Here is a 20142-nt window from a genome sequence, read left to right on the forward strand (position 1 = left end):
AATCTAATATCAATTTAAGTTGATCAGAATAATTACATACTAAGACAGTCTGAAAGTCCTCTGGTTCAAAAAACTAGCACCGAACATAAGTATCTCTGTGGAGGACGACGTATTTTGTTGTGGTGGTTTGTGGTTTGTTTTTTTTTTTTTTCCCCAAACAAATTGCTATATATTTAATTGCTAAATATTTTCTATAGAAATAGCTAGTTTCATTGCCAGGAGTACATTGCACCATTCTAGAGCAGCGGCTATGTTTATGCTGTCCCCTGTGCCTCTAGAGCTGACTCTGCTTCGCATGCTGTGTTTTATTGTGGGCTAAGGCTGTCCAACTGACAGATCATTTCTCTAGTACTGTTAATGATTTTGTAATTAGTATAGCATGACAGTCCACACCGTCTCTTGTGGAAAATGCAGTCTCCAAGGCTGCTGTATTCTGTTAAATTTCCAAGCTACTGAAAAAAAAGAAAGCATTGCCCTGCTGGTAAAATGTGCATTTCCTTTCCACTCCTTGTTGTGTGCCCTAGTTTTTATTGGGCTCTTGGAGGCTGTTGGTGATGATGGAGTCAGAGCACGCTGCTTCCAGCATCATTCCGAGTCCTTTTCCTGATTTCCCCCCCACCCCTCCGGTCAGCAGACTTTTTCCTATCACCATGCCAACCAACTGCAGTTCGTCATCAAAGATCTTGTGACTGTGTCCACTGAATGATGATTTTTATAAATTCAGACTTTGCATTGTTAGGTTCTGCTTTGAGCAGGTTGCTGTAGAGCTAGAAATGGCTTAACTGAAAACAGTCGGCAGACCTGAAAGTGAAGTTGGGTGTTCGGGTGAGTTGTGTGGCAGATGGTAGGTGGCAAGAAATTGTAATGGCATTGGAATAGTTTGCATAACTGTTGTTTCTGTTACTTTGCAGCTCAGGACTTGATTTTTGGTTATCTTCATGTTCATATGTCCTGATAAACAATGTGTGGAGCCTAGCTTTTAGTGCTAGGCTGATACTCCCAAAGGCAAGCTTATTGTAAAATGAAATAAAAATATGAAGTAAACTACTTGGTGTCAGCTACTTGCTATAGTATTTTTAGGTGTTCAAATTAAGTTATCTATGGAGAAACAGACATCAGTCCCTATTAGCATTTAATGTTCTGCAGTATTTTTCTGTGGTGAACCATTAGTAACTTCGAAAGTGACAGGAATGTGCGTGATGACTAAATTGTGCAAAGCGCTGGTCTCTTATCACTCATGTGAAAAAGTTACTACTCTTTCTTTTTCCTGGCAATATAACAAGGAGTAACAAATTATGTAGTACTAAATGTAGAAAAAAGAGATGCCTGTCTAAAACACTTCTTAATTTCTATTCTTTTAGCCTCGTATTACTAGGATTATTTTTCTTTTTGGAGGGCTCTGACAACAAAACCTGCCTGTCTACAGTGTTCTTTGATGTTTTACTGGGTTTTGTACTAGACATTGTACATGTTTGGGAATCTTGGAATTATCTTTTTCTCTATTAAAACAAGGCAGCTGGAAACACAGCCACAGGGGAACCTTGGGTATAAGGTAGCAGTCCTGGTAACAGTGCCAGTGTTTAGCTTAAAAAAAAAAAAAAAAAAAAAAAAAGCCTCAAGAGTCTAAGGGATTCTGGAGGTCCTGAGTGTTTTGGAGTAATTTAACAGATTTAACAGTTTTAGTATGACAGAGAACCTTATCAAGAAAGTAAAATGATCCTGCATTATGAATGATTGCAGAAGATGTCTACAAACATTACTCATTGTCTGTATTGTACTTCCCATTCATTTAAAGTTTTTTCTGACTCTGTACCACAAGCTTGTAACACTCACTAAAGCAAAAAACAGTTTAACGGGAAAAGCAGTCAACCTCTGTTCAAGGACTAACACAGCTTAGTGTTTGTAATATAAACTGCAAATTTAATATTATATTGTAACACAGCTAGCTAGGAGTAAGACAAAAATGCAAAACACAATTCACCATTTCAGAGATTATGTTGTATTAAATGAAAGGTTGATATGGCTGGTGTGGTACAAAGAAGATCTCAAATACATCACTTTGTAAATCTCAGTTTGAAACATGTGGATTTGACTTTCAGTGAATTAATGACAAGTATAGTAATATATTAGATAAGCAAAATTGAAATAATGAATAGAATTATCCAGATCAGAATTCTTTAATTGCTGGATAACTAATCATAACACACATTTCTGATGAAGCTTTGATAAGCATCTCCCACTGGCTAATTTTTTTAATGTAGTAATATAAAGCCCAGTTATATATGGGTAAACTTGGATGAGAATTAATGGGTAAGCTGTCCTTAGACCTCACCTTATTCCATACCTTATTACTACCATCGGCGAGCTATTTTTTTTTTTTTTTTTAATTCTGTAACCTGGTCTGTATTTAGCTACTGTAAATATTTTTTAGAAAAACTTCACTAAAATTTTGACATACAGCACAACACTCTAAAAAGTAAACAAAACTATCTAGAAGCAGAAAAATAGGACATCTGTTTGAAAGTCAAGCTTGCTTTCCAAAGCACACTTGAATTCCTATCAGAAAAGATATTGCCATGTCTTTGGATGAAAACTAACAAAATTTGGGAAGCTTAATTTTATTAACTAAGTTGTCAGTAAATGGAAAATATTAGGAACAAGTGCCCTAGTTGTCTAGAGATGTTTACTTTTGTGTCCTTGTAGCCAACTCAGTGTTAAGGGTCTATGTAGCTTGGTGAATGATGCCAGGGATTAACCTCTGCGGGTTTTTGCCGGTCTCATAAACTGGCCTTTGAATTTGATCGAGTGACTCGCTGGGCAAATAGTCCATATTACCTCCAGGTCTAACAAAACTTAAGACTCTCTTGATGCTTATTCTATTTCCAAAAGAGTAATAGAATGAAAACTCTTAATTTGGATATATAGTGTCAGTGGCAATGGTATTGAAACCTAGCAGAACTGGTTTGTAGCAGGTACTGTTTAGCTTCTATCTGCTAGCTGCTGTGAAACCATTGGTATTCATAAAATGATAGATCATATTTTGGTGCTCATGTCTGAGGAAATGTCACAGAGATATTTGCAAAAAGAACAAATCCAAAGGCAGGCAGTTGCACAGCTGAAGAAAAAGGCTATGGAAGCTTATGAAGACAATGCAACAATAAGCAAAAGTCTAATAGTGTATGGTCCAAACAAAGCTGAAATGACCATAGATGAAGTCTAGTACAGAATTTACAGGGCCCAGGGTAGAGCCTATCTGGAAAGGAGATCAAAAGCCCAAAACATCTTATTCCCGCACCCCCCCCCCCCCCCCCCCCCGAAATTAATTTGTGAAAAATAGGAGTTTATCTACAAACGACTATAAAGTCACTTGCATGCCTCTGTCAATTAGATTTTTCTCTATGGAAATTGGAGAAGAATCTTGTAGGAAGTGGAGATGAGATTTCTTTTTTTTTTTTTTTTTTCCCCTTTAAAAAGCACACAGCATTGACTTGTTGCCCTTTCTGAATCAGATATAGAACTCCATGTAATTTAATTCAGCTCCTACAGAAATCAATTGTGAATTGTCTCACCCTTTCCCAGTTACTGCTGAAGTATTTTAATGGTTCAGGATTGATCTAATGAGCCCCCCCCGGAATAACTAATACCAAAGTGGTTTGGTAAAGACTAATTTAATTTTCCTGACTAATACTGTCAGGTTTTTAGACCTATTAGGAATAATCATCAAAGCTGAATGGGTGTGCTAAGCAGAGCTGAGGTTGTGCAACAAAGCCTTGCTGGCTATGGCTGGTCTGATGTTCCTTCTTTCCAAATAAGTCGTACTTTACCTGTATGCATTTAAGATTTTTACCCACTATCAGTTTCTGTCTGTGGCTCTAGTACAAGTATTCAACACAGAGAGAAAGTAGAATAAATAATAGAATTAAAAGTGTTACATAATAGAAGTGTATTGAAATGACAGTTTGGATTTCAGTTGAAGATAAAGTTTGTGTAACGTAGCTCTGCTTTTGTTAATGTAATTTTTTGAAGTTAGCATTTTATTACTAGTGATAGATCTTTGCTTCATAGAGGATCTCTACAGCTAGACGTATTTTAGTGAATATGTTTTTCCTTGGTATGCATAGTAATATTAATAGGTAGCTGCAGGTTGGCTTAAAATATTTTTATCCCACCCAGAGGGAACTGGGAAAAGAAGCTGGAAAATAAAAGCAAAAGTAGAGATTTTGTTCTAATAAGAATGCTTAGTTTTATTACGAGTTTTTAAAAAACAGAGCTTTTAAACTATTCACTGCATAATACTGAGAATTATTTACATAAGTCAAGGTTATATGAAGGTACTTATCGGCAAGGTGGTATTTTCAATATAGAACTTTTTTTTTTTTTTTCCAATTGGGATGCTTTGGATGTTTTAATAGATTAGCCTAACAGGCTTTTAGAGCTTTTGCAAATACCATCCAAAAAAAAGTTTTTCCGGGAGACTGCAGGTGAGCTCACTTTCCAAAATGCTTGAGGTAAATACAGTTTAAGTTAGTTAAAATGTAAAATTTGATTCAGAACTTCCTGTGTTTCCTGTGTAATAGATACAGATGTGTAGGAAGGGCAGATTGGGAAGCCCTTGTTCTGTGGAAAGGTTTTTATTCTGTATAAAAGTCAGTAACTTTGATAAACTATTTGCAGATAGTATTTGCATACAGGTGTTTTAAATCTGGTCCTAAGGGATACTATTAAAACTTCATATGTATCTGAAAGAGATACATTTGTATTATTTCAGCCATCACCTTTTACTTAGTTTGCATCACTTGATGCTGTACTGTCTGTTAAATCCTAAGCTGATCAGTTCTGAAACTTTTATTTTTTAAAACAATGTGTTTATATAAATAATATTATTGTTATGTCACTGGGAAAGCAGAACTCTGTCGGGGTGCTTTTTCAAAGAAAAACTAATTTAATAATTTTTGCAGTTTATTTGTTGCTGCTATAGTGCCAGGAGAAGATATTTTACCAACTGTTATGTATCCTGTTGGCATGTCCTACTTTTAAAGAAACGGAAGCAGAGACAGTTTGTCAAGCATACTCAGTGTAGTGCACTAAGGCTAAAGAGGAATGCTGAATTTTTGCAATTTCTTAGAAACATGCTTGTTAGCTTAAAAACAAAAGTAAGGATGGTATGTTTGCTGCATTAGGATATTGAGGCTGTTTGCTAGAATCCATTTTTGGGCAGTAACAAAAGTGCTACATTCAGTTGCAGTGCAAGAAGCAGTGGAAGTGCTGATTCCACTTGTATTGTTATTTTTGCATGGAAGAGATACAACAGATGTGTTCAAGAGGATAAGAGGCAGCCAGTGCATTAACATATCATCCAACATATCATCCAACTTCTTCTTTTGCCTTGCCACATGGAAATAAACGCGGTAACAATTGCTATTATTTTTGCCACTTAACTCCAGTCTCCTGGAGCAAGTATGCTTGTGACTTCCTATAATTTATCATGACTAGTCAGAAATCATTAGGTAGGAAATGTTATTTGGGTTTTACTTAGACCAAATCTAAGTAGTGTCTTCCTGGAATATGATAGAAGACATCTAGTAGCTCCCTTATATGCATATAAACCAACAACTGATAAACATAAATATGAAAAGTAATCAAATATTAGAACCTTTGCTGAACAGTCATGGAAAAGATCTTAGAGACTTAGATAATTTCCTGTTTTGTTTTGTTTTTTTTTTTGATGAATAAAAAAGGACCTTCATTACTTTACTTCAAGGTATGCTACATATCAAAATTAAACCTTCTGCATGCAGATGGATGCAATGTGCAGTAAATTGGTAGTAGGAGCTGACTGTCATCACATTAAAGTGCTGCTCTCCATTACAAGGAAATTAGTTGTTGTGGGGGTTTTTTTTTTGTTTCCTTTTTTTTTTTCCTTTTTTTTCTTAAAGGCCATTTCTGAGCCAAACAGAAATGGCTGCTCTCAGGCATTCAGAAACCAGGATTTAGGAAATAGCAGACGATAGCTATGTTGGCTTCAAAGTACAGGAAGTCCTTGGAAAAATTTCTTCTTACCTAATTCCCTTTGGAGCTGTTGGCAGCAGCAGTGTGGGATATAAGTTGTAAAACTCTGCTGGGAGGTAAGTACTCAAATGCCACAGTTTTTGCTGAGTTTTCTGTTTCTTTATACTGCTATCAATTCTGTCTTTTACAATCAGTACTGCAACATACTGAATCACAGAATGAGACGGCGAGGGTCTTTAACAGTTAGTTTCTGAGTGTGTTGGTTTTTCTGAATAAAGCAGTGCTGTGCTGGACAATACTGTTATGTATTTTAAGAGCATGTGAGCAAGATATTTTTTTGACATTAAGATTTAAAAATAGCGGAACTTTCGGGCCCTAGCTACGAACTTTCTACCTCAGTATAAAATAATGTATGAAAGGCTGGATGGAACCTTTCGACTTCATTGCAATTTGAAATGCTTTTCCCCTCTGAGAGGTCTGAGGAAGATGTTCCTCCAGGACACAAACTCTTCTTTCTTCTTTGTCCTCTAGAGTTCCTGTGTTAAGAATGTTTTTTGCTGTGAGATAAAAGGGGTAACTTATCCCATTCCTCACCACCTCCTCAGCAAAACTGGTCATCTAGCCCCTGCTCTCCACATCTGCACTCAGAGTCAAGCAAGTCCTGAGTGGGAACAGTCAAAACATTGTATTTCTCAAAATGCTTATCTTGAGGTGTGGCATGGTGAAAAGTGATCTCTGCATGCTTTTTCCTCGTTCAAGCCTAATGTGAGATCCAGCACAAGCCAAAGTTAGGATACTGAAGAGATGATGCTACTAGTAATTGAACTGGAGGCTTTAAATTGAGGAGTAAGTAGCACAAATGATATGTTTCTGATTTTGTGATTAAGACCGTCTGGGAGAGGAGTAAAGTTCTGTTAAGCTGTGGGAGTAGAAGAGGTATCAGCCGTGCCCAGAGCAGAGTTGATAAAGATTGCTCTCACCTTGCACGTATATAGGAGAAGTGGTTGAGACTTTCACATTTGGGTCTCTGTAGGCTGGGGGAAGGTTGTTGAGAGTAGGCTGGTTTGGAAATGGAATTTTTCTTCTGATAGCTGGTTTGTCTACACTTGATACCTTTAGTGCTATTTATCTTCTGCATGAGGCTGTGCTAAAATGGAACTATGCAGTATTAATGTGGAACATAACCAATCCTGTCAGAGTTCAAGGAGTGTCTGGACAATATTCTTCATCATATGGTTTAGTTTTAGATAGTCTTGTGAGGAGCAGGGGGTTGGACATGATCCTCATAGGTCCCTTCTAGCTTGAGATACTCTGATTCTATGATAACTTCTTTTCAGAGTGTTGGGTTTTTTTGTTTTTTGTTTTGTTTTGGGTTTTTTTTTTTGGGTTTTTTTTGTTTTTTTTTCTGTTTGATAATGCTGCTTTTTCTGGGGATTTGATATGAAGTTCCTGGGCAATGCTGTTACAACAAAGGTTTGGAGCTTTTGGTGTTGTTTGGGTTTGATTTTCCTTTAAAATAGTTAATTTGGGGGACTTATTGTTACAAGATGCAATAGAAGGTAAAACTAAGAGTTCAGAAAGGAATTTGATATACTTCTGGAGATAAAAAACAGCCAGAGTGTCTGGTAGCTTGGTCCTCTGAGGTTCAAGAGGCTTCCAAACAACAGATTTCCAGAAGCAAGTAGGATATGCAAGAACACCTAACTTGTTTCTTGTACTTTTTTTTTTTTTTTTTTTTTTTTTTTTTTTTTCCTTCCTCAAATATGCTCTTTGTCACAGGTTAGCTGAGACCTGAATCCACTGGAGCTGTATGTGGAAGGTATGACCAGAAAAGGATGGCGGGGGTGGGGAGGAGGTAATGGTCATCGGCATCTTTTGTGCCAGCCTTCCAAGGCTGTCCTCTCTAGATGAAGCCATCTATCTGGCAGGCATCAGACATTCTGCATCCTGCCATCTGCCACAACTGGTAAAGTTAGAACAGTTTGTCCACTGATATGTCTTATTTTGAAACATACTGATGTGTTTATGAGATAATTTGCATAAAATGACATCCGTGTGCAAAACTTGATAGCTCTGAGCCAGATGCTTTTCAAAATTATTTACATAATATTTGCTGAATAATTTTGGCAAAGGAAATTCTGTATGACCCTCTCGTAAATAACTCATGACAGTACTTCTCGTTGAAATTTTGATCTACTTGAGTCAGAAAGAAGTGAAATAACATATTCTTCCTCCTTGATAGGATAATGTATAACACTTAACAATTGCAAACATGAGGTAGCGTTGCTTGATTGCTACCATTTTAAGACTGTTTCTTGCAAATATGCACGACATTTCCATACCGTAGGCGGTTAATTAATGATTCCACGCCCCCTGCCTTCAAAACTGTGGTAACACTAATGTTAATAATTCATCTTATGAAAGAACACTGAAATAGCTATGGAAACACTTCTTGCAATGTGTATTGCCTTTGTAATTTTATTATCACCTTGAATATAAATACCTATATTATTTCTGAGCAAATATAATTAGAAGTATGTAATGGAGTCTTGTTAGGAAAAAGAAAAAACCCTGCTGCTTTTCTTCTTCTATTCTACATTGTCAGCTTCTTTCTCTTCTTACCCTACCCTTCTGAAACTACTTTCTCTTCCTATGCTGCATGTGCAAGGAAGATTTAGGAAATCTTGGCCTTTGAGACTGACTTGTGCAGGAATCTTAGAATCATAGAATGGTTAGGGTTGGAAGGGACCTTCAAAGGTCATCTAGTCCAACCCCCCTGCAAGGAGCAGGGACATCTTCGACTAGATCAGGTTGCTCAGAAATCCGTCCAACCTGGCCTTGAATGTTTCCAGGGATTGGGCATCTACCACCTCTCTGGGCAACCTGTTCCAGTGTTCTACAACTTGCATTGTAAAAAAATTTTTCCTAATATCCAATCTGAATCTACCTCCCTCTATTTTAAAACCATTACCCCTCATCCAGTCTCAACAGGCCCTACTGAACAGTCTCTCCCCAATCTTCCATGGACATCTTCTGTGTCCATCTTTAGAGTTCAGAGATGACTACCTGCTGGATCATCAAAAGCCACCAAAACATGCTTCCAGGTGAGTGATGCTATGTGATCTGGCTAGGAATAATTTAGTAATCCATATTTTCTGTACATCTTTACTTGGCTTGTATGCGGCCTGCTTTTAGCACTGGAACTAGTGGAGATACTGGGCCCCTGTGTCTCTAAAATGTTGGGGTGGAGGGGGGGGCAGGAGGAGGAAGTTGTTATGGTCAGCAAATACTAAGTGACATTTTAAAAGTGTGTTTTAAGCTGCTTTTGTTTTAAGGTAATAAGACAACTTCTGAAGTGTGTGTGAATTCCCACTTAGGTTGGATAGCTGTTGTGAAAACCATAACTGTATTTGAAACCACTTAGAATCAGTGATGCTAGTGAGAACATAAAAGCTGCTGCCAGCATTAACATGGGCAGGAATTTCAACAGGGGAGATGACAGAATAATGCACAGAGCCTCTTATTACAATCCTTGATTCTCAAAACTTATAAAGGCATCTGTTAAATGCTGGATAGAAAAATGAATGTTTCAGAAATACTGTTTTCTTTGTTTTCAAGACACTATCATCCTAAATTTCCTGGACACGTGTCCTGATGGCAGAATTTCAGAAAATTATTGACTGAATCTGTTACTAAAGGCTATGCTTAAGGGGAAAATGCTGCTCAATCTTTTGTCTGTTGGAATTTATTAATTTCCTTCATATATCTTAATTAATATTAATTGTTAATATAAATGACAACCTGTAGCTATGTTTCAAATAATACATTTTTGAAGGTTTAGCAACAATTTGTCTGTTTTATAATATACTTAAACTGTAGGATCCTAAATATATGTCCTAGTTTCTTTCGGTTGTGCAACTGCATCCTGGGCTGTATTAATAAGAGTGAACCCAGCGCTCTACCCACTCTTCCCCTCTGTTCAGTGCTTGTAAGACAAGTAGGGTACTGTATCCATATCAATACAGGCTAGGGGATGAAGGGATTGAGAGCAGCTCTGCAGAGAGGGACTTGGAGGTACTGGTGGATGGAATATGGGACATGAGCTGGCAATGTGTGCCCACGATCCAAAAAGCCAACCACATCCTGGGCTGCATCAAAAGAATCATGGTCAGCAGGTCGAGGGAGGTGATTCTGCCCCTCTGCTTTGCTCTGGTGAGACCCCACCTGAAGTAATGCACCCAGTTCTGGAGCCCCCAACATAAGAAGGACGTGGACCTGTTGGGAGACAGTCCAGAGGAGGGCCACAATCAAAGGGCTGGAGCACCTCTCCCATGAGGACAGGCTGAGAGAGTTGGGGCTGTTCAGCCTGGAGAAGAGGAGGCTGAGGGGAAACCTTATAGTGGACTCCCAGTACCTAAAGGGGACCTACAGGAAGGACAGGGAGAAACTCTTCAGTAGGGCCTGTTGTGATATGACGAGGGATAACAGTTTTAAAATAGAGGGATGTAGATTCTGATTTAGACATTAGGAAAAAAAAATATTTCACCAGTTTCATAGTAGAAAAAACTGGAACAAGTTGCCCAGAGAGGTGGTGGATGCCCCATCCCTGGAAATATTCAAGGCCAGGCTGGACAGGGCTCTGAGCAACCTGATCTGGGGCAAGGTGTCTCTGCTCCTTGCAGGGGGGGTTGGACTAGATGGCCTTTAAAGGCCAACCCAAACCATTCTATGAGAAATGATGGTTCTGTGAATCTATGATTCTAAAAACTGACCAGAAAGTTTTTAGCTCTAAAACATAAATACAACCCCAAACTCTGCTAACAAGGATACACTGGATTTGTTGCTGTTCTTTCTTGGGTGGCATGAAGCAGGACAGCTGACAGTGGTTTCCAGCTGAGTATTATCCCGAACTTGGGGCATCTCAGAGTGCTTAGAGTCATAGGAGAATGGGTAGGATCATGCAAAGTGTGCACTGTAGTCTGGTAAACTCAGCACCTTTGGGACTTTAGTCTGGTGGGCTGGGTCAGACCAGGTCTCCTGGCTGGTCGAAGTCATTTGGAAGAAATCACAACCCTGTTGCAAATCTCTCCTATATGATGTGGTGGGGTTTTTTTTGTTTTCTTTTTGTTTTTTTTTTTGTTTTTTTTTTTTCTGGGGTGGCGGGGGGTGTTTGGTTTTTTTTTGCTGTTCCATTTGCCCTGTTCACTGAGGAAGCTGCTTTGAAAGCAGACTTGTCTTATTAGAATGAATTAATAATAGAGTTGCTTGTTGATGTGTTTAAAGGAGTCTGATTTATAGTAACAGAAGGATCATAGGATTCTAAACCTGGATAGCTTAAAAATAGATGTGGATGACTGATTCTATTGTAGCAATATAACATCAAATTATATTAGCTGAAGAAAGGACAAATAACATAAAATGTTGACTACTTCTTGTAAAACTGTGTTTGGTGAAACTGTGATGGCTTTTTCATGCAAGCTTAGTTTAGCTTAGTGTTCTGTGCTCTAAAAGGCAAAGATGTTCAAGATGACAAACTTATTTAATAGCATGTGGTGTTGTGCTAGTTCTGCCAGCAAAGAGTCAAACATGGCAAAAATATTCACCAGCAGTCTTGCAAAAGAAGTTTTGCAAACTAGATGTATAGTGAACACCTAAAGTCACCCAGAAAGAATATCCATATTAAAACTAATTGTACTAGATTGCTAGCAGGAAGATGGGCTTTGGGACTTTGGAGAGGGTTCATTGTATTTTGATAGGTGGCTTAAAAAGACAACCAAAAGAAATCAGAATAAAACTGAAATGCCATATCAAAGTTTCATAAAGCAAAAGGAGGATATAAAGGAGAGTTTTGAAACATTCTAATTCTTCCAAACCTTCATTTAAGTGCTTGCTATCTTCTTTGAACATTCTGGAGTTAGCAAGGGTGACATAGCCATTAAGCTGAGAACAAAGCTGTGTTATTTCAATTCATGTTTCTTTAAATAGCATACCCACACTACAGTGTACTAAATGGGTTAGTACTTTAATGACTCACAAAATATTAGTAAATTTACCTTGACTTGTACTTTTTCAAGACTGCTATGTAATACTAATTATGCAGCTACAACAGTAATGGTTTATAAGGCAATGTGTTTGCTGATTAGTTATTAAAAAAACCCAACAGTTTTGGGGAAAATACTGTCCAATAATGAGCCAGAACTTTTAGAACATAAATATTCATTTCTTACTGTTGTGTGGGTTTTTTAAAACTCAAGACTTTCTCTACTAAATGCATGATATCTGTAGAGATAACTGCCTAATTGATGAGAGACAAATGAAAACAATGTTTTATAAAATGGGCTGTGTTTGGTGGAGAGATAACTGACCTGGGAGAGACTGGAAATAAGTTCGTTTTAAAATGTCCTGCACATCTGCTTAAGCACAGAAATTTTCCTTTGCTTAATTTTGCAAGCATTTCTTCAGCTACCCCAGCTCCTTCTCTTACTAGCCAGCAGCACTATGTTATCAGAGCTTCAGACTGCTACATTAATATCCTGTGACAGTATGTGTACTTAAAAGATGGAGTACATTGTTAACTGGAAATGTTGCTTAGCAGTTGCTCTCAAAGGACAGATTTTGCTTCAAGTTATTGTACAGTTGTAAGAAAGTTAACTGAAAGTTAAGAACTAGCAAAGAGAGTAAATTTTCTACCTATGCTCTAGTGGCTTTCATGTTTTTATATTATTTATACTTCATGAATATTCCAATGCAAGTAAAGCCTGCTTATGAGTATACAAGTGGGAAAGGTAGATGTTAGAAGAAAGAAGACTTTTATACACGGTCTCAGGATTATAATTATTCAAAGGACAGTGTTTTTGCATAGAACAGGTTTTAATAGAGGCTTTAAAACTAAGACAAACTATATGCAAAATTTACACAGAGGGAATAATCAGACAGCAACCAAATCCTGTCAACTGCTTTTTTTTTTTTTTTAAATGAATAAATAAACTTTTATATATATATATAAGTTTAAAAATGACGAGGGTCAATCAAATGACCATGGCTCAACATTTCTCAACAGTACTGTTGACAAAGCATCCATCAAAATTGTTTGTTTACCATGGAAATCCTCTGCAAAAATAAATCATCAAAAGAAACCTGCCAAGTAATGTTTTTGGTGGATATGCTACAAGATCACTGTAGCTGTCGTAGCATTTAGCTTGGGACAGACAGAGTTTATCTTCTCAGCCACTTCTTTCTTTCTGGGTCAGAGCCCATCATCTGATGCGCAACCATGCAGTTCCTGTAGCCCGAAGTGTGCTCATCAGGGGAGAATGAGCTGTGGGAAATGTCACCTTTCCAAGGTGTCTGAGGAGAGGGGAAGCCTGGGGGAGCTTAACCCTTGCTACCGCAAGGTACTGTTGGGGCATTTCAAATTAGTGGTATTGTGGATTTTTAGAACTCCCAAATTATATTTTCTGTGTGAGTAGAATGTAACTTGTTTTCTCTATCCCATTTTACAGTGGCTGTAAGGGCTAGAACTGCTGTGACTAATGCCATATAAAATGAACTCATTTTTTGCTTTAAAAATCTCATTACTTTAAACACACTTTTTGAGGCTTGACGTGTGCACATCACTGTTTTCAGTTCTGCAAGAGATACAGTTGGGATGAAAATACTGCTGTCTTGTGCTGGGGTCCTGACTGACAAATCTGTGTTAGAATTCTTTTGTTTTACCTGTGTGTTACAGGCTGCAACTTGGAGGTTTAAAATCAAGGATGCTTCAAGTTGATGGTTGGTTGGTTGTTTTCCCTTGCATGGTGAGAAAACCCTTTGCAGTATTTCTGAAACCTCCTCTTAGTTTTGCATCTCCACAGGATCTTTGTTCCTGCTGGCCTTGGAGAGCAAGATGTCTTCTCAGGGGGCTGGTTAGTGCTTCCGTGACAAAAATGAGGCATGTGCACTAAGCTAATTTAAAAAAAAAAACCAAAAAAAAAAAAACAAACCCAAAACCAAACCTCGCATTAAATTCCAGTAAAGTTTGCTACTGTAAAAATTGCCTTTTGTCAATTGCTAAGTTCTTCAGCCCGTGTTGTGCCAGCACCATCCAATACACTGAATACTTTCTTGCTATGTGCTGAGTAAAGAAAAAGAAGAAAATGTGTGAAAGTTAGCCTTGCTTTAAGTAAGGAACTGGATCAGATGAACTCCAAAGGTCTATTTCAACATTAAAATTATTCTGTAATTTTTTGCTGTTGGTTGGGTACGTTAACTGGAAGAAATGCTGGTTGTAATAACCTGTGTTTCCACAGACTTTCCATAGCATTTTGGTGATGACACATATACTTTCTGAGAGGCATCTCTATCAGCAAGCAAAAATTACTTACCAGGGCCTTTTACTCACTAATGTGGAACACTTATTTGAGAATTCCAAAGCCAGTTCAAAATACAATCAAACCAGTTCTGCCACAGATCATCACCTCAGATCATTAGCTTGCTTGATGGTAGGCTTCTACACAGAACTCTGCAGCTCTCTCTGATGCATTTGCGCGACCTGTGAGCATCCAGATGAAGTTACTTGTGAATTACCAGCCAGAGAACTTTGAAAAAGGGCTTTTTAAAAATGATTATGTCCTTTGTTTAGGGATAGAAACAGTCATGCAGCTTTTTGCATTAGTCTGCACCACACAGTTTTAATTTCTGTCAGCCAAGTCCAGGAGGGCTGTCATCAGCAGTTGCGTTGTGCAAGATAGCCCTCTGCTTGGTGAGATTCGCTGGTAAGAAATGTGCTGTGAAGCTAGCTCCCTTTCCATGCTGTGCAGAAGGGTGTGCGATTGGTCTAATGGCTCATCCTAATGACTGTATGAGCCAGGCTGCTGTGGCTGCTCCTTGGGGAACCCTTTGGTAGGAATGTATGGTCACAATTTCCTGAGCTGGGGCTACCATGTGATACTGCAGTGGTGCAAAGTAATCGGTAATGTTTACACAATGCTACCAGCACTCTGAAAGTAGTGTTCCTTGGGGTAAGAATGAGAAATGACCAGCAAAGAGAATAGGTAATCAGCTGCTAAGCTGTCATTTGGCAGTTGGAAAGCATACCAAAACAGAAAAAAATATTTCAGAGACACCATGGAAAGAGATAATGCTATAAAATATTTTTCAGTTTGATTAGATGAAGTGGAAGTAATACCATGTGTTTGAAATCTCTTGGAAGTCCCAAAGGCAGCAAGCGCTCCTCTCTGTATTTATGATAGTACAAGGACTGTACTTTTATGGTTTTTTTAAATTATTATTATTATTTTTGGGTGGGGTTTTTGTTTTGTTTTGTTTTTTAAGTCATGCTTCTCTCTTTGGGACATTGATATACACAAATAGAAAAAATATTCTAAGCCACATCATAGTTTTGTAATAGATAAGCAGTTTGGTGCTGTAGAATACAGGAAAAAATAACTTATATTTTAATGGTTAGTTATTTCCTGTCACTTCTGCCAGACTGTACTGAAAGTCAAGGAAAACCCTTCAGGTATAAACTTTGGGAAGGAGCTCCTATCTTGGAGAAAGATGCCTAATTGGTATCTGACATTGTTCCAAAAGGAAGGAAGAAATTAACACCAGTGAAACACGGCTAATATGTATCCTCACTACATGGCAGTTTGGGACGTGCAGCTTTTCATAAAGGTTATCCAGATACATGATCAAATTAGTAAAAGGTATGCTTTATTTATGAATGTGTGTACAGTGATTCTGGGAAAAAAAAAAAAGAATTTCTGAATTAAGTTTAGTATTATGTGATTATGTGTTTCTGATTGTGAAATCCCTGTGCTTTACGTTACAAAAACCAGTGGCCGGTTGTGAACTCAAAAAATTTTTTTACTCTAAATGACAAATATTAGATGTGGAAAAAATAAGAAAAAAAAAAAGTTAAACTTGAAATCTACAGGAAGCAAACTTTCAAGGAAAATTGCATTTATTTTAGAATTTCTAGTTTTTCACTTCTCCATGTTTTGAGAAGCATTATTAAAAGGAGCTTGGTCTGTGGGAACCCTGTGTTTGCACCATAGCATGTATTTCTTCGTGTTGCAACTGGTTTCTGAATTAGCCGTTGGGCACAAGCACGACAGCTGCTGGCTCCTTCCCACACCTGCCATGGTTCCTCTTGATCAAGCAAAGGGCACTTGCTCTGTTCTTAGCTAAATAACTGTGGTTCTGCCTCAGCCAGGTCCTTCCCTGGCTGCATTGCTTGCCTTAAATCCCAGAAACCATGTTTTTAGCTATTTGGTTGGATGTAATTTGGGTTCTCTATGAAAGGACTCTTCTCTTGGTCTGCTGTCTTCATTGTCGCAGTTTTGCAGCTTCCGTTTACTCTTACGTATGTTCCCTCTCTTCCAATGTCGTTACACTGTAAGTTTTGGCACCAGTTTAGACTAGCATTTTTAAGTCATGAATCTGAGATTTTGTGGTAAATTGAAGAACCTAGCCTGTGAGTGGTCTGGACTTCGATAAACTAGTTAAGAGTTCACAAGTGGGTTGAGCTTCCCTCTTGTGGCTACACTATGTAACTAAACAAATTCCATAAAACATCTGAGCTTAATCCTGAGAAATTTTTTGATAGAGAAAAACTCCTCTGTGACCTCCCTTGAGTTAAGATTGCTTGGGATTTGCTGGTTTTGAAGGCCCCAGTTGTTACAGGTATGCCCTATAAGTTATAGTTATTGCTCAGTTACAGTTCATGTATACTTTACATGAAATGAAAATAAAACCTAAGATAAACTAAGAAGTTTAAGGATGACAAGGAGCAACAAAGAGTAATAAGAAGAAAACTTTATTTTCTTCTGACACTTGGAAAAAAATCCCACTTACCTTGCTGAGGCATTTGATCTCAGGGCTCCTCTGTGCCAACTCTTTGCTCAAGGAAGCAATTCGGTATAAATAAATAAACTGTTGATCATTTATATATTGATTAATAGCATCTACTCTTAATCTTTCCAGTTTCATATTGCTGTAGTAGAAAGGTTGGGTGTTTAATTATATTTTTTTAAATGTTACACCCTAAATTACCTCTGTTACTAACTGTATTTAATAGTCACCACAATGTTATTTTTGGCCATGTTGCTCTAGGAGGGAGGTCTGCCATTAGACGTGTTGCATGCACAAACTGGGACACTTACTCACAGTGCAGGAGTCTGCAGTAACTTGGTAGGGAGTAAAGTGCTGATAGTGGAACGACTGGCACCTGAAGCTGCTCATAATGAGAAACTGCTTCTCAAATCTTGTATGCATGGATGTCATAGTTCAGCCCCAATTGGGACCAGACTACGCAGTCTCTCTCTCACTCCCCTCACCCTCTAGAGAATAGGGGGAGATGATATAAGAAAAATGGCTCAAGGTTTGAGATAAGGACAGGAAGAAAATCCTTAAAGCTACCGTTACGAGCAAAACAGACTCGACTTGGGGAAAACTATTCATTTATTACTACAACTAGCAGGATAACGAGACAGAGAATGAGACAACCTCCCCTCATGCCTCCCTCTTCCCAGGCTCAACATTATCTCTACCACCTTTCCCCCACTGAGCAGCACTGGGGAGAAGAGGGAATGCAGGTTATGGTCAGTCCATCATATGTTGTTTCACGCTGCTGCTTCATCCTCGGGGGAAGAACTCCTCACATTTCTCCCCTGCTCCATCGTGGGGTCCCTCCCATGGGCCACAGTCCTTTGTGAAACTGCTCTGGTGTGGGTCCTCTCTTCCACGGGGTGCAGTCCCTCCAGAACAGCTGCCCCAGCAGGCCCTCCACAGGCCACAGCTGCCTTCAGGCATCCACCTCCCCCGGTACGGGGTCCTTCACGGGCTCCAAGTGGATCTCTGCTCCTCCGTGGGCCTCTATGGGCTGCAGGGGGACAACCTGCTCCACCATGGTCGTCACCACAGGCTGCAGGGGAATCTTGGCCAGGAGCTGCATTACTCCTCCCCCTCCTTCTGAACTGACCTTGGCGTCTGCAGCCGTTCCTCACAACAGGCTGGCAGATGCCTCTCAGGATCTTTTTATGTCTCATTCACATCTTGTCTCCTTTTCTTGCAGTCGGGCCAGGCCAAGTTGGGCCCAGTCAGCCACCCAGTGGGAGGCCAGAGGGTGAGGCCTGCAAGGCCCACAAGGCTCGTACCTCGTCTTCTCTGCCCCTGCTCAGCTTCTTCACATCTTCTCTTCTTTTTTCTGTTTTTTTTTCCCCTTTTTAAATACGTTATCACAGACGCGTTATCAGGGAACATTCTGTCACCAATTGGCTCGGCCTTGGCCAGCAGCAGATCCGCCCTAGGCCCGGCCGAGTCCACTGAACAAAGAGGAGCAACATCTAGCAGTTTCCTACAGAAGCTGCCATCGCAGCCCCCCCGCCCCCACTAAACAAAACCAGAACATTGGAGATTAGGTGGTATTATAGAAGATAATACAATGATTTTTATTTGAGGTTATATTTACTCCCTCTCTCTTTGGTATTGTGTTGTTAACCTTGCAAGGCCATGTGTAACTTCCTCCTCTTGTCACTTTTGTTGTTGTCTAGAGTAGCTTCAGCCTTTGCAGTAGCAGCAGATCCTATTCCTCCAGCTTGAAAGGGAGTCTTTATTAATTTTCAGGCCATAGTAAAGTGTGTAGAAAGCTTTACGCAGAGCTTTTGCAGTGCTTCCTGCTATATTGTAGCTGATAATTTGGTCAGGACCATGCTGCATGCATTTGGAGGATGTGATCATGTATACAGTAAGTAGAATATTTTGAGAGACTTGAATAATTCAACTGACAGTAGTAACAGTGAACCCCAACTGAAGGTTAAAAGCCTCTTGAAAACATGATGTTTAATGGAGTTTGAATATAAACAGAAAAAAAAAAAAGTTATTTTCTTATTAATCATTAAGCTTCAAGGAATTTTTTTTATACGAATAACCACTTTCCTGGTTTATCTGTAATACAGGTGGTAAAGTAGAAGTCCACATTAGAAGTGATGCTTAGCTGAAAGCATGCTATGATTGTTTGCATGGTGAGGAAATTGTGTTAAGAAGTCACAAGATAATTTATTTTAATATCTAATAAACTTACAGATGAAAGTTAAAGGACAGTAATTGCTCACCTAGAAGAAACTTTTTTTGCTAACCCAACACCTCATTATATGACTTCAGTTAATCAATAGAAAAATCAATGATCTTTTGATCAATGATCATATTGATCTTAATCAATATTTGTAAGCAGATGTAATTTACTGGTTAGTATACAATACTTGACCCCTTGGGAGTATTGTGGATAATTATTGGTGGATCAAAGATTGTCTTATAGCACAAACTATTTTTATCATTTTGAAAGCACATTCAAGGAAAAGCATTTCTCTCAATTCACAGAATATTTAAAAAATGCACTGCAGCCTGAAATGAGACACGAAATCAGAATCACGGTGTGGATCCTGGGGATAGAAGTTACTGTGACTGAAAGTCCTGAAAAGCCTTGTGCTTTTCTTGGTAAGATGTTGATCCTATAATTTTAAAAATACCGCTCGTTATATTAACTTGGAATGACATTTTCATTTTCTGAAACACTTGATTCTAAAATCAAGTAAACATTTAGCATATATTATTAAATCTGTGTATTTTCTCATTTAATAATTAATATTTTTATGACAAGCATATGAGATAAACAGGTTCCTTGGCAAGCCATGGCACATTGAAAGAGCCACGTTCTCTCCCAGCATGTGTCAGATGGTAGAAGCAGAGTGAACATTTTATTAGATTTTTCTGTATTTTTAGGTTACTTGGTTTTATAAAAAGTAACGATGGTATCTAATTTTTTGGCAAGGGTTCATGACGCCCAAGATGGATCAGCTTTTCTCTTTTTGAAGTAGAAAATAGCCAAATAGCATTTTGGGCCCTGTAATACATGCTGTCTTGGTACCTCTAGTTTAGTATAAGTGACTTTGTAAAAGATTTCTGTTCAAGTAGATTATACAGTGAATGACCAGATAATAAAATGCCATGAAGTAAGGGAGGGGAAAAAGCTAACTGATAAGTGCAGTAGTGTTTAGACCTCAAGTGTGGGTTATATAAAACCATCAGATCTCTGATCAGCTATGTGTTTAACTGTGATTTTTAATTTTTTTTTTTCCCCTTTTGTTACTT

At 38.4% G+C, this 20142-nt stretch overlaps 1 protein-coding gene across 2 annotated transcripts in view; it reads left to right on the plus strand.

The window, feature by feature from the left end:
* The first annotated feature begins 707 nt into the window (after window positions 1-707).
* The window catches only part of LOC147600608 (uncharacterized), a 170474-nt gene continuing 151039 nt past the window's right edge, over window positions 708-20142 (plus strand). Inside the window, exon 1 of one of the 2 annotated variants that reach the window (XM_086749032.1) lies at window positions 708-825. Coding sequence is in view for 1 of the 2 variants with exons in the window: in XM_086749031.1 (XP_086605157.1) it covers window positions 842-844 (3 nt within the window). In the remaining variant the exon portion in view is untranslated. Of the gene's footprint in view, window positions 845-20142 lie in introns of both variants that reach the window. The other variant, XM_086749031.1, reaches the window with a different exon arrangement.

This window comes from Chlamydotis macqueenii, chromosome 5 (genome assembly GCF_036417535.1).
Source record: "Chlamydotis macqueenii isolate bChlMac1 chromosome 5, bChlMac1.mat, whole genome shotgun sequence".
Lineage (NCBI taxonomy): Eukaryota > Metazoa > Chordata > Aves > Otidiformes > Otididae > Chlamydotis > Chlamydotis macqueenii.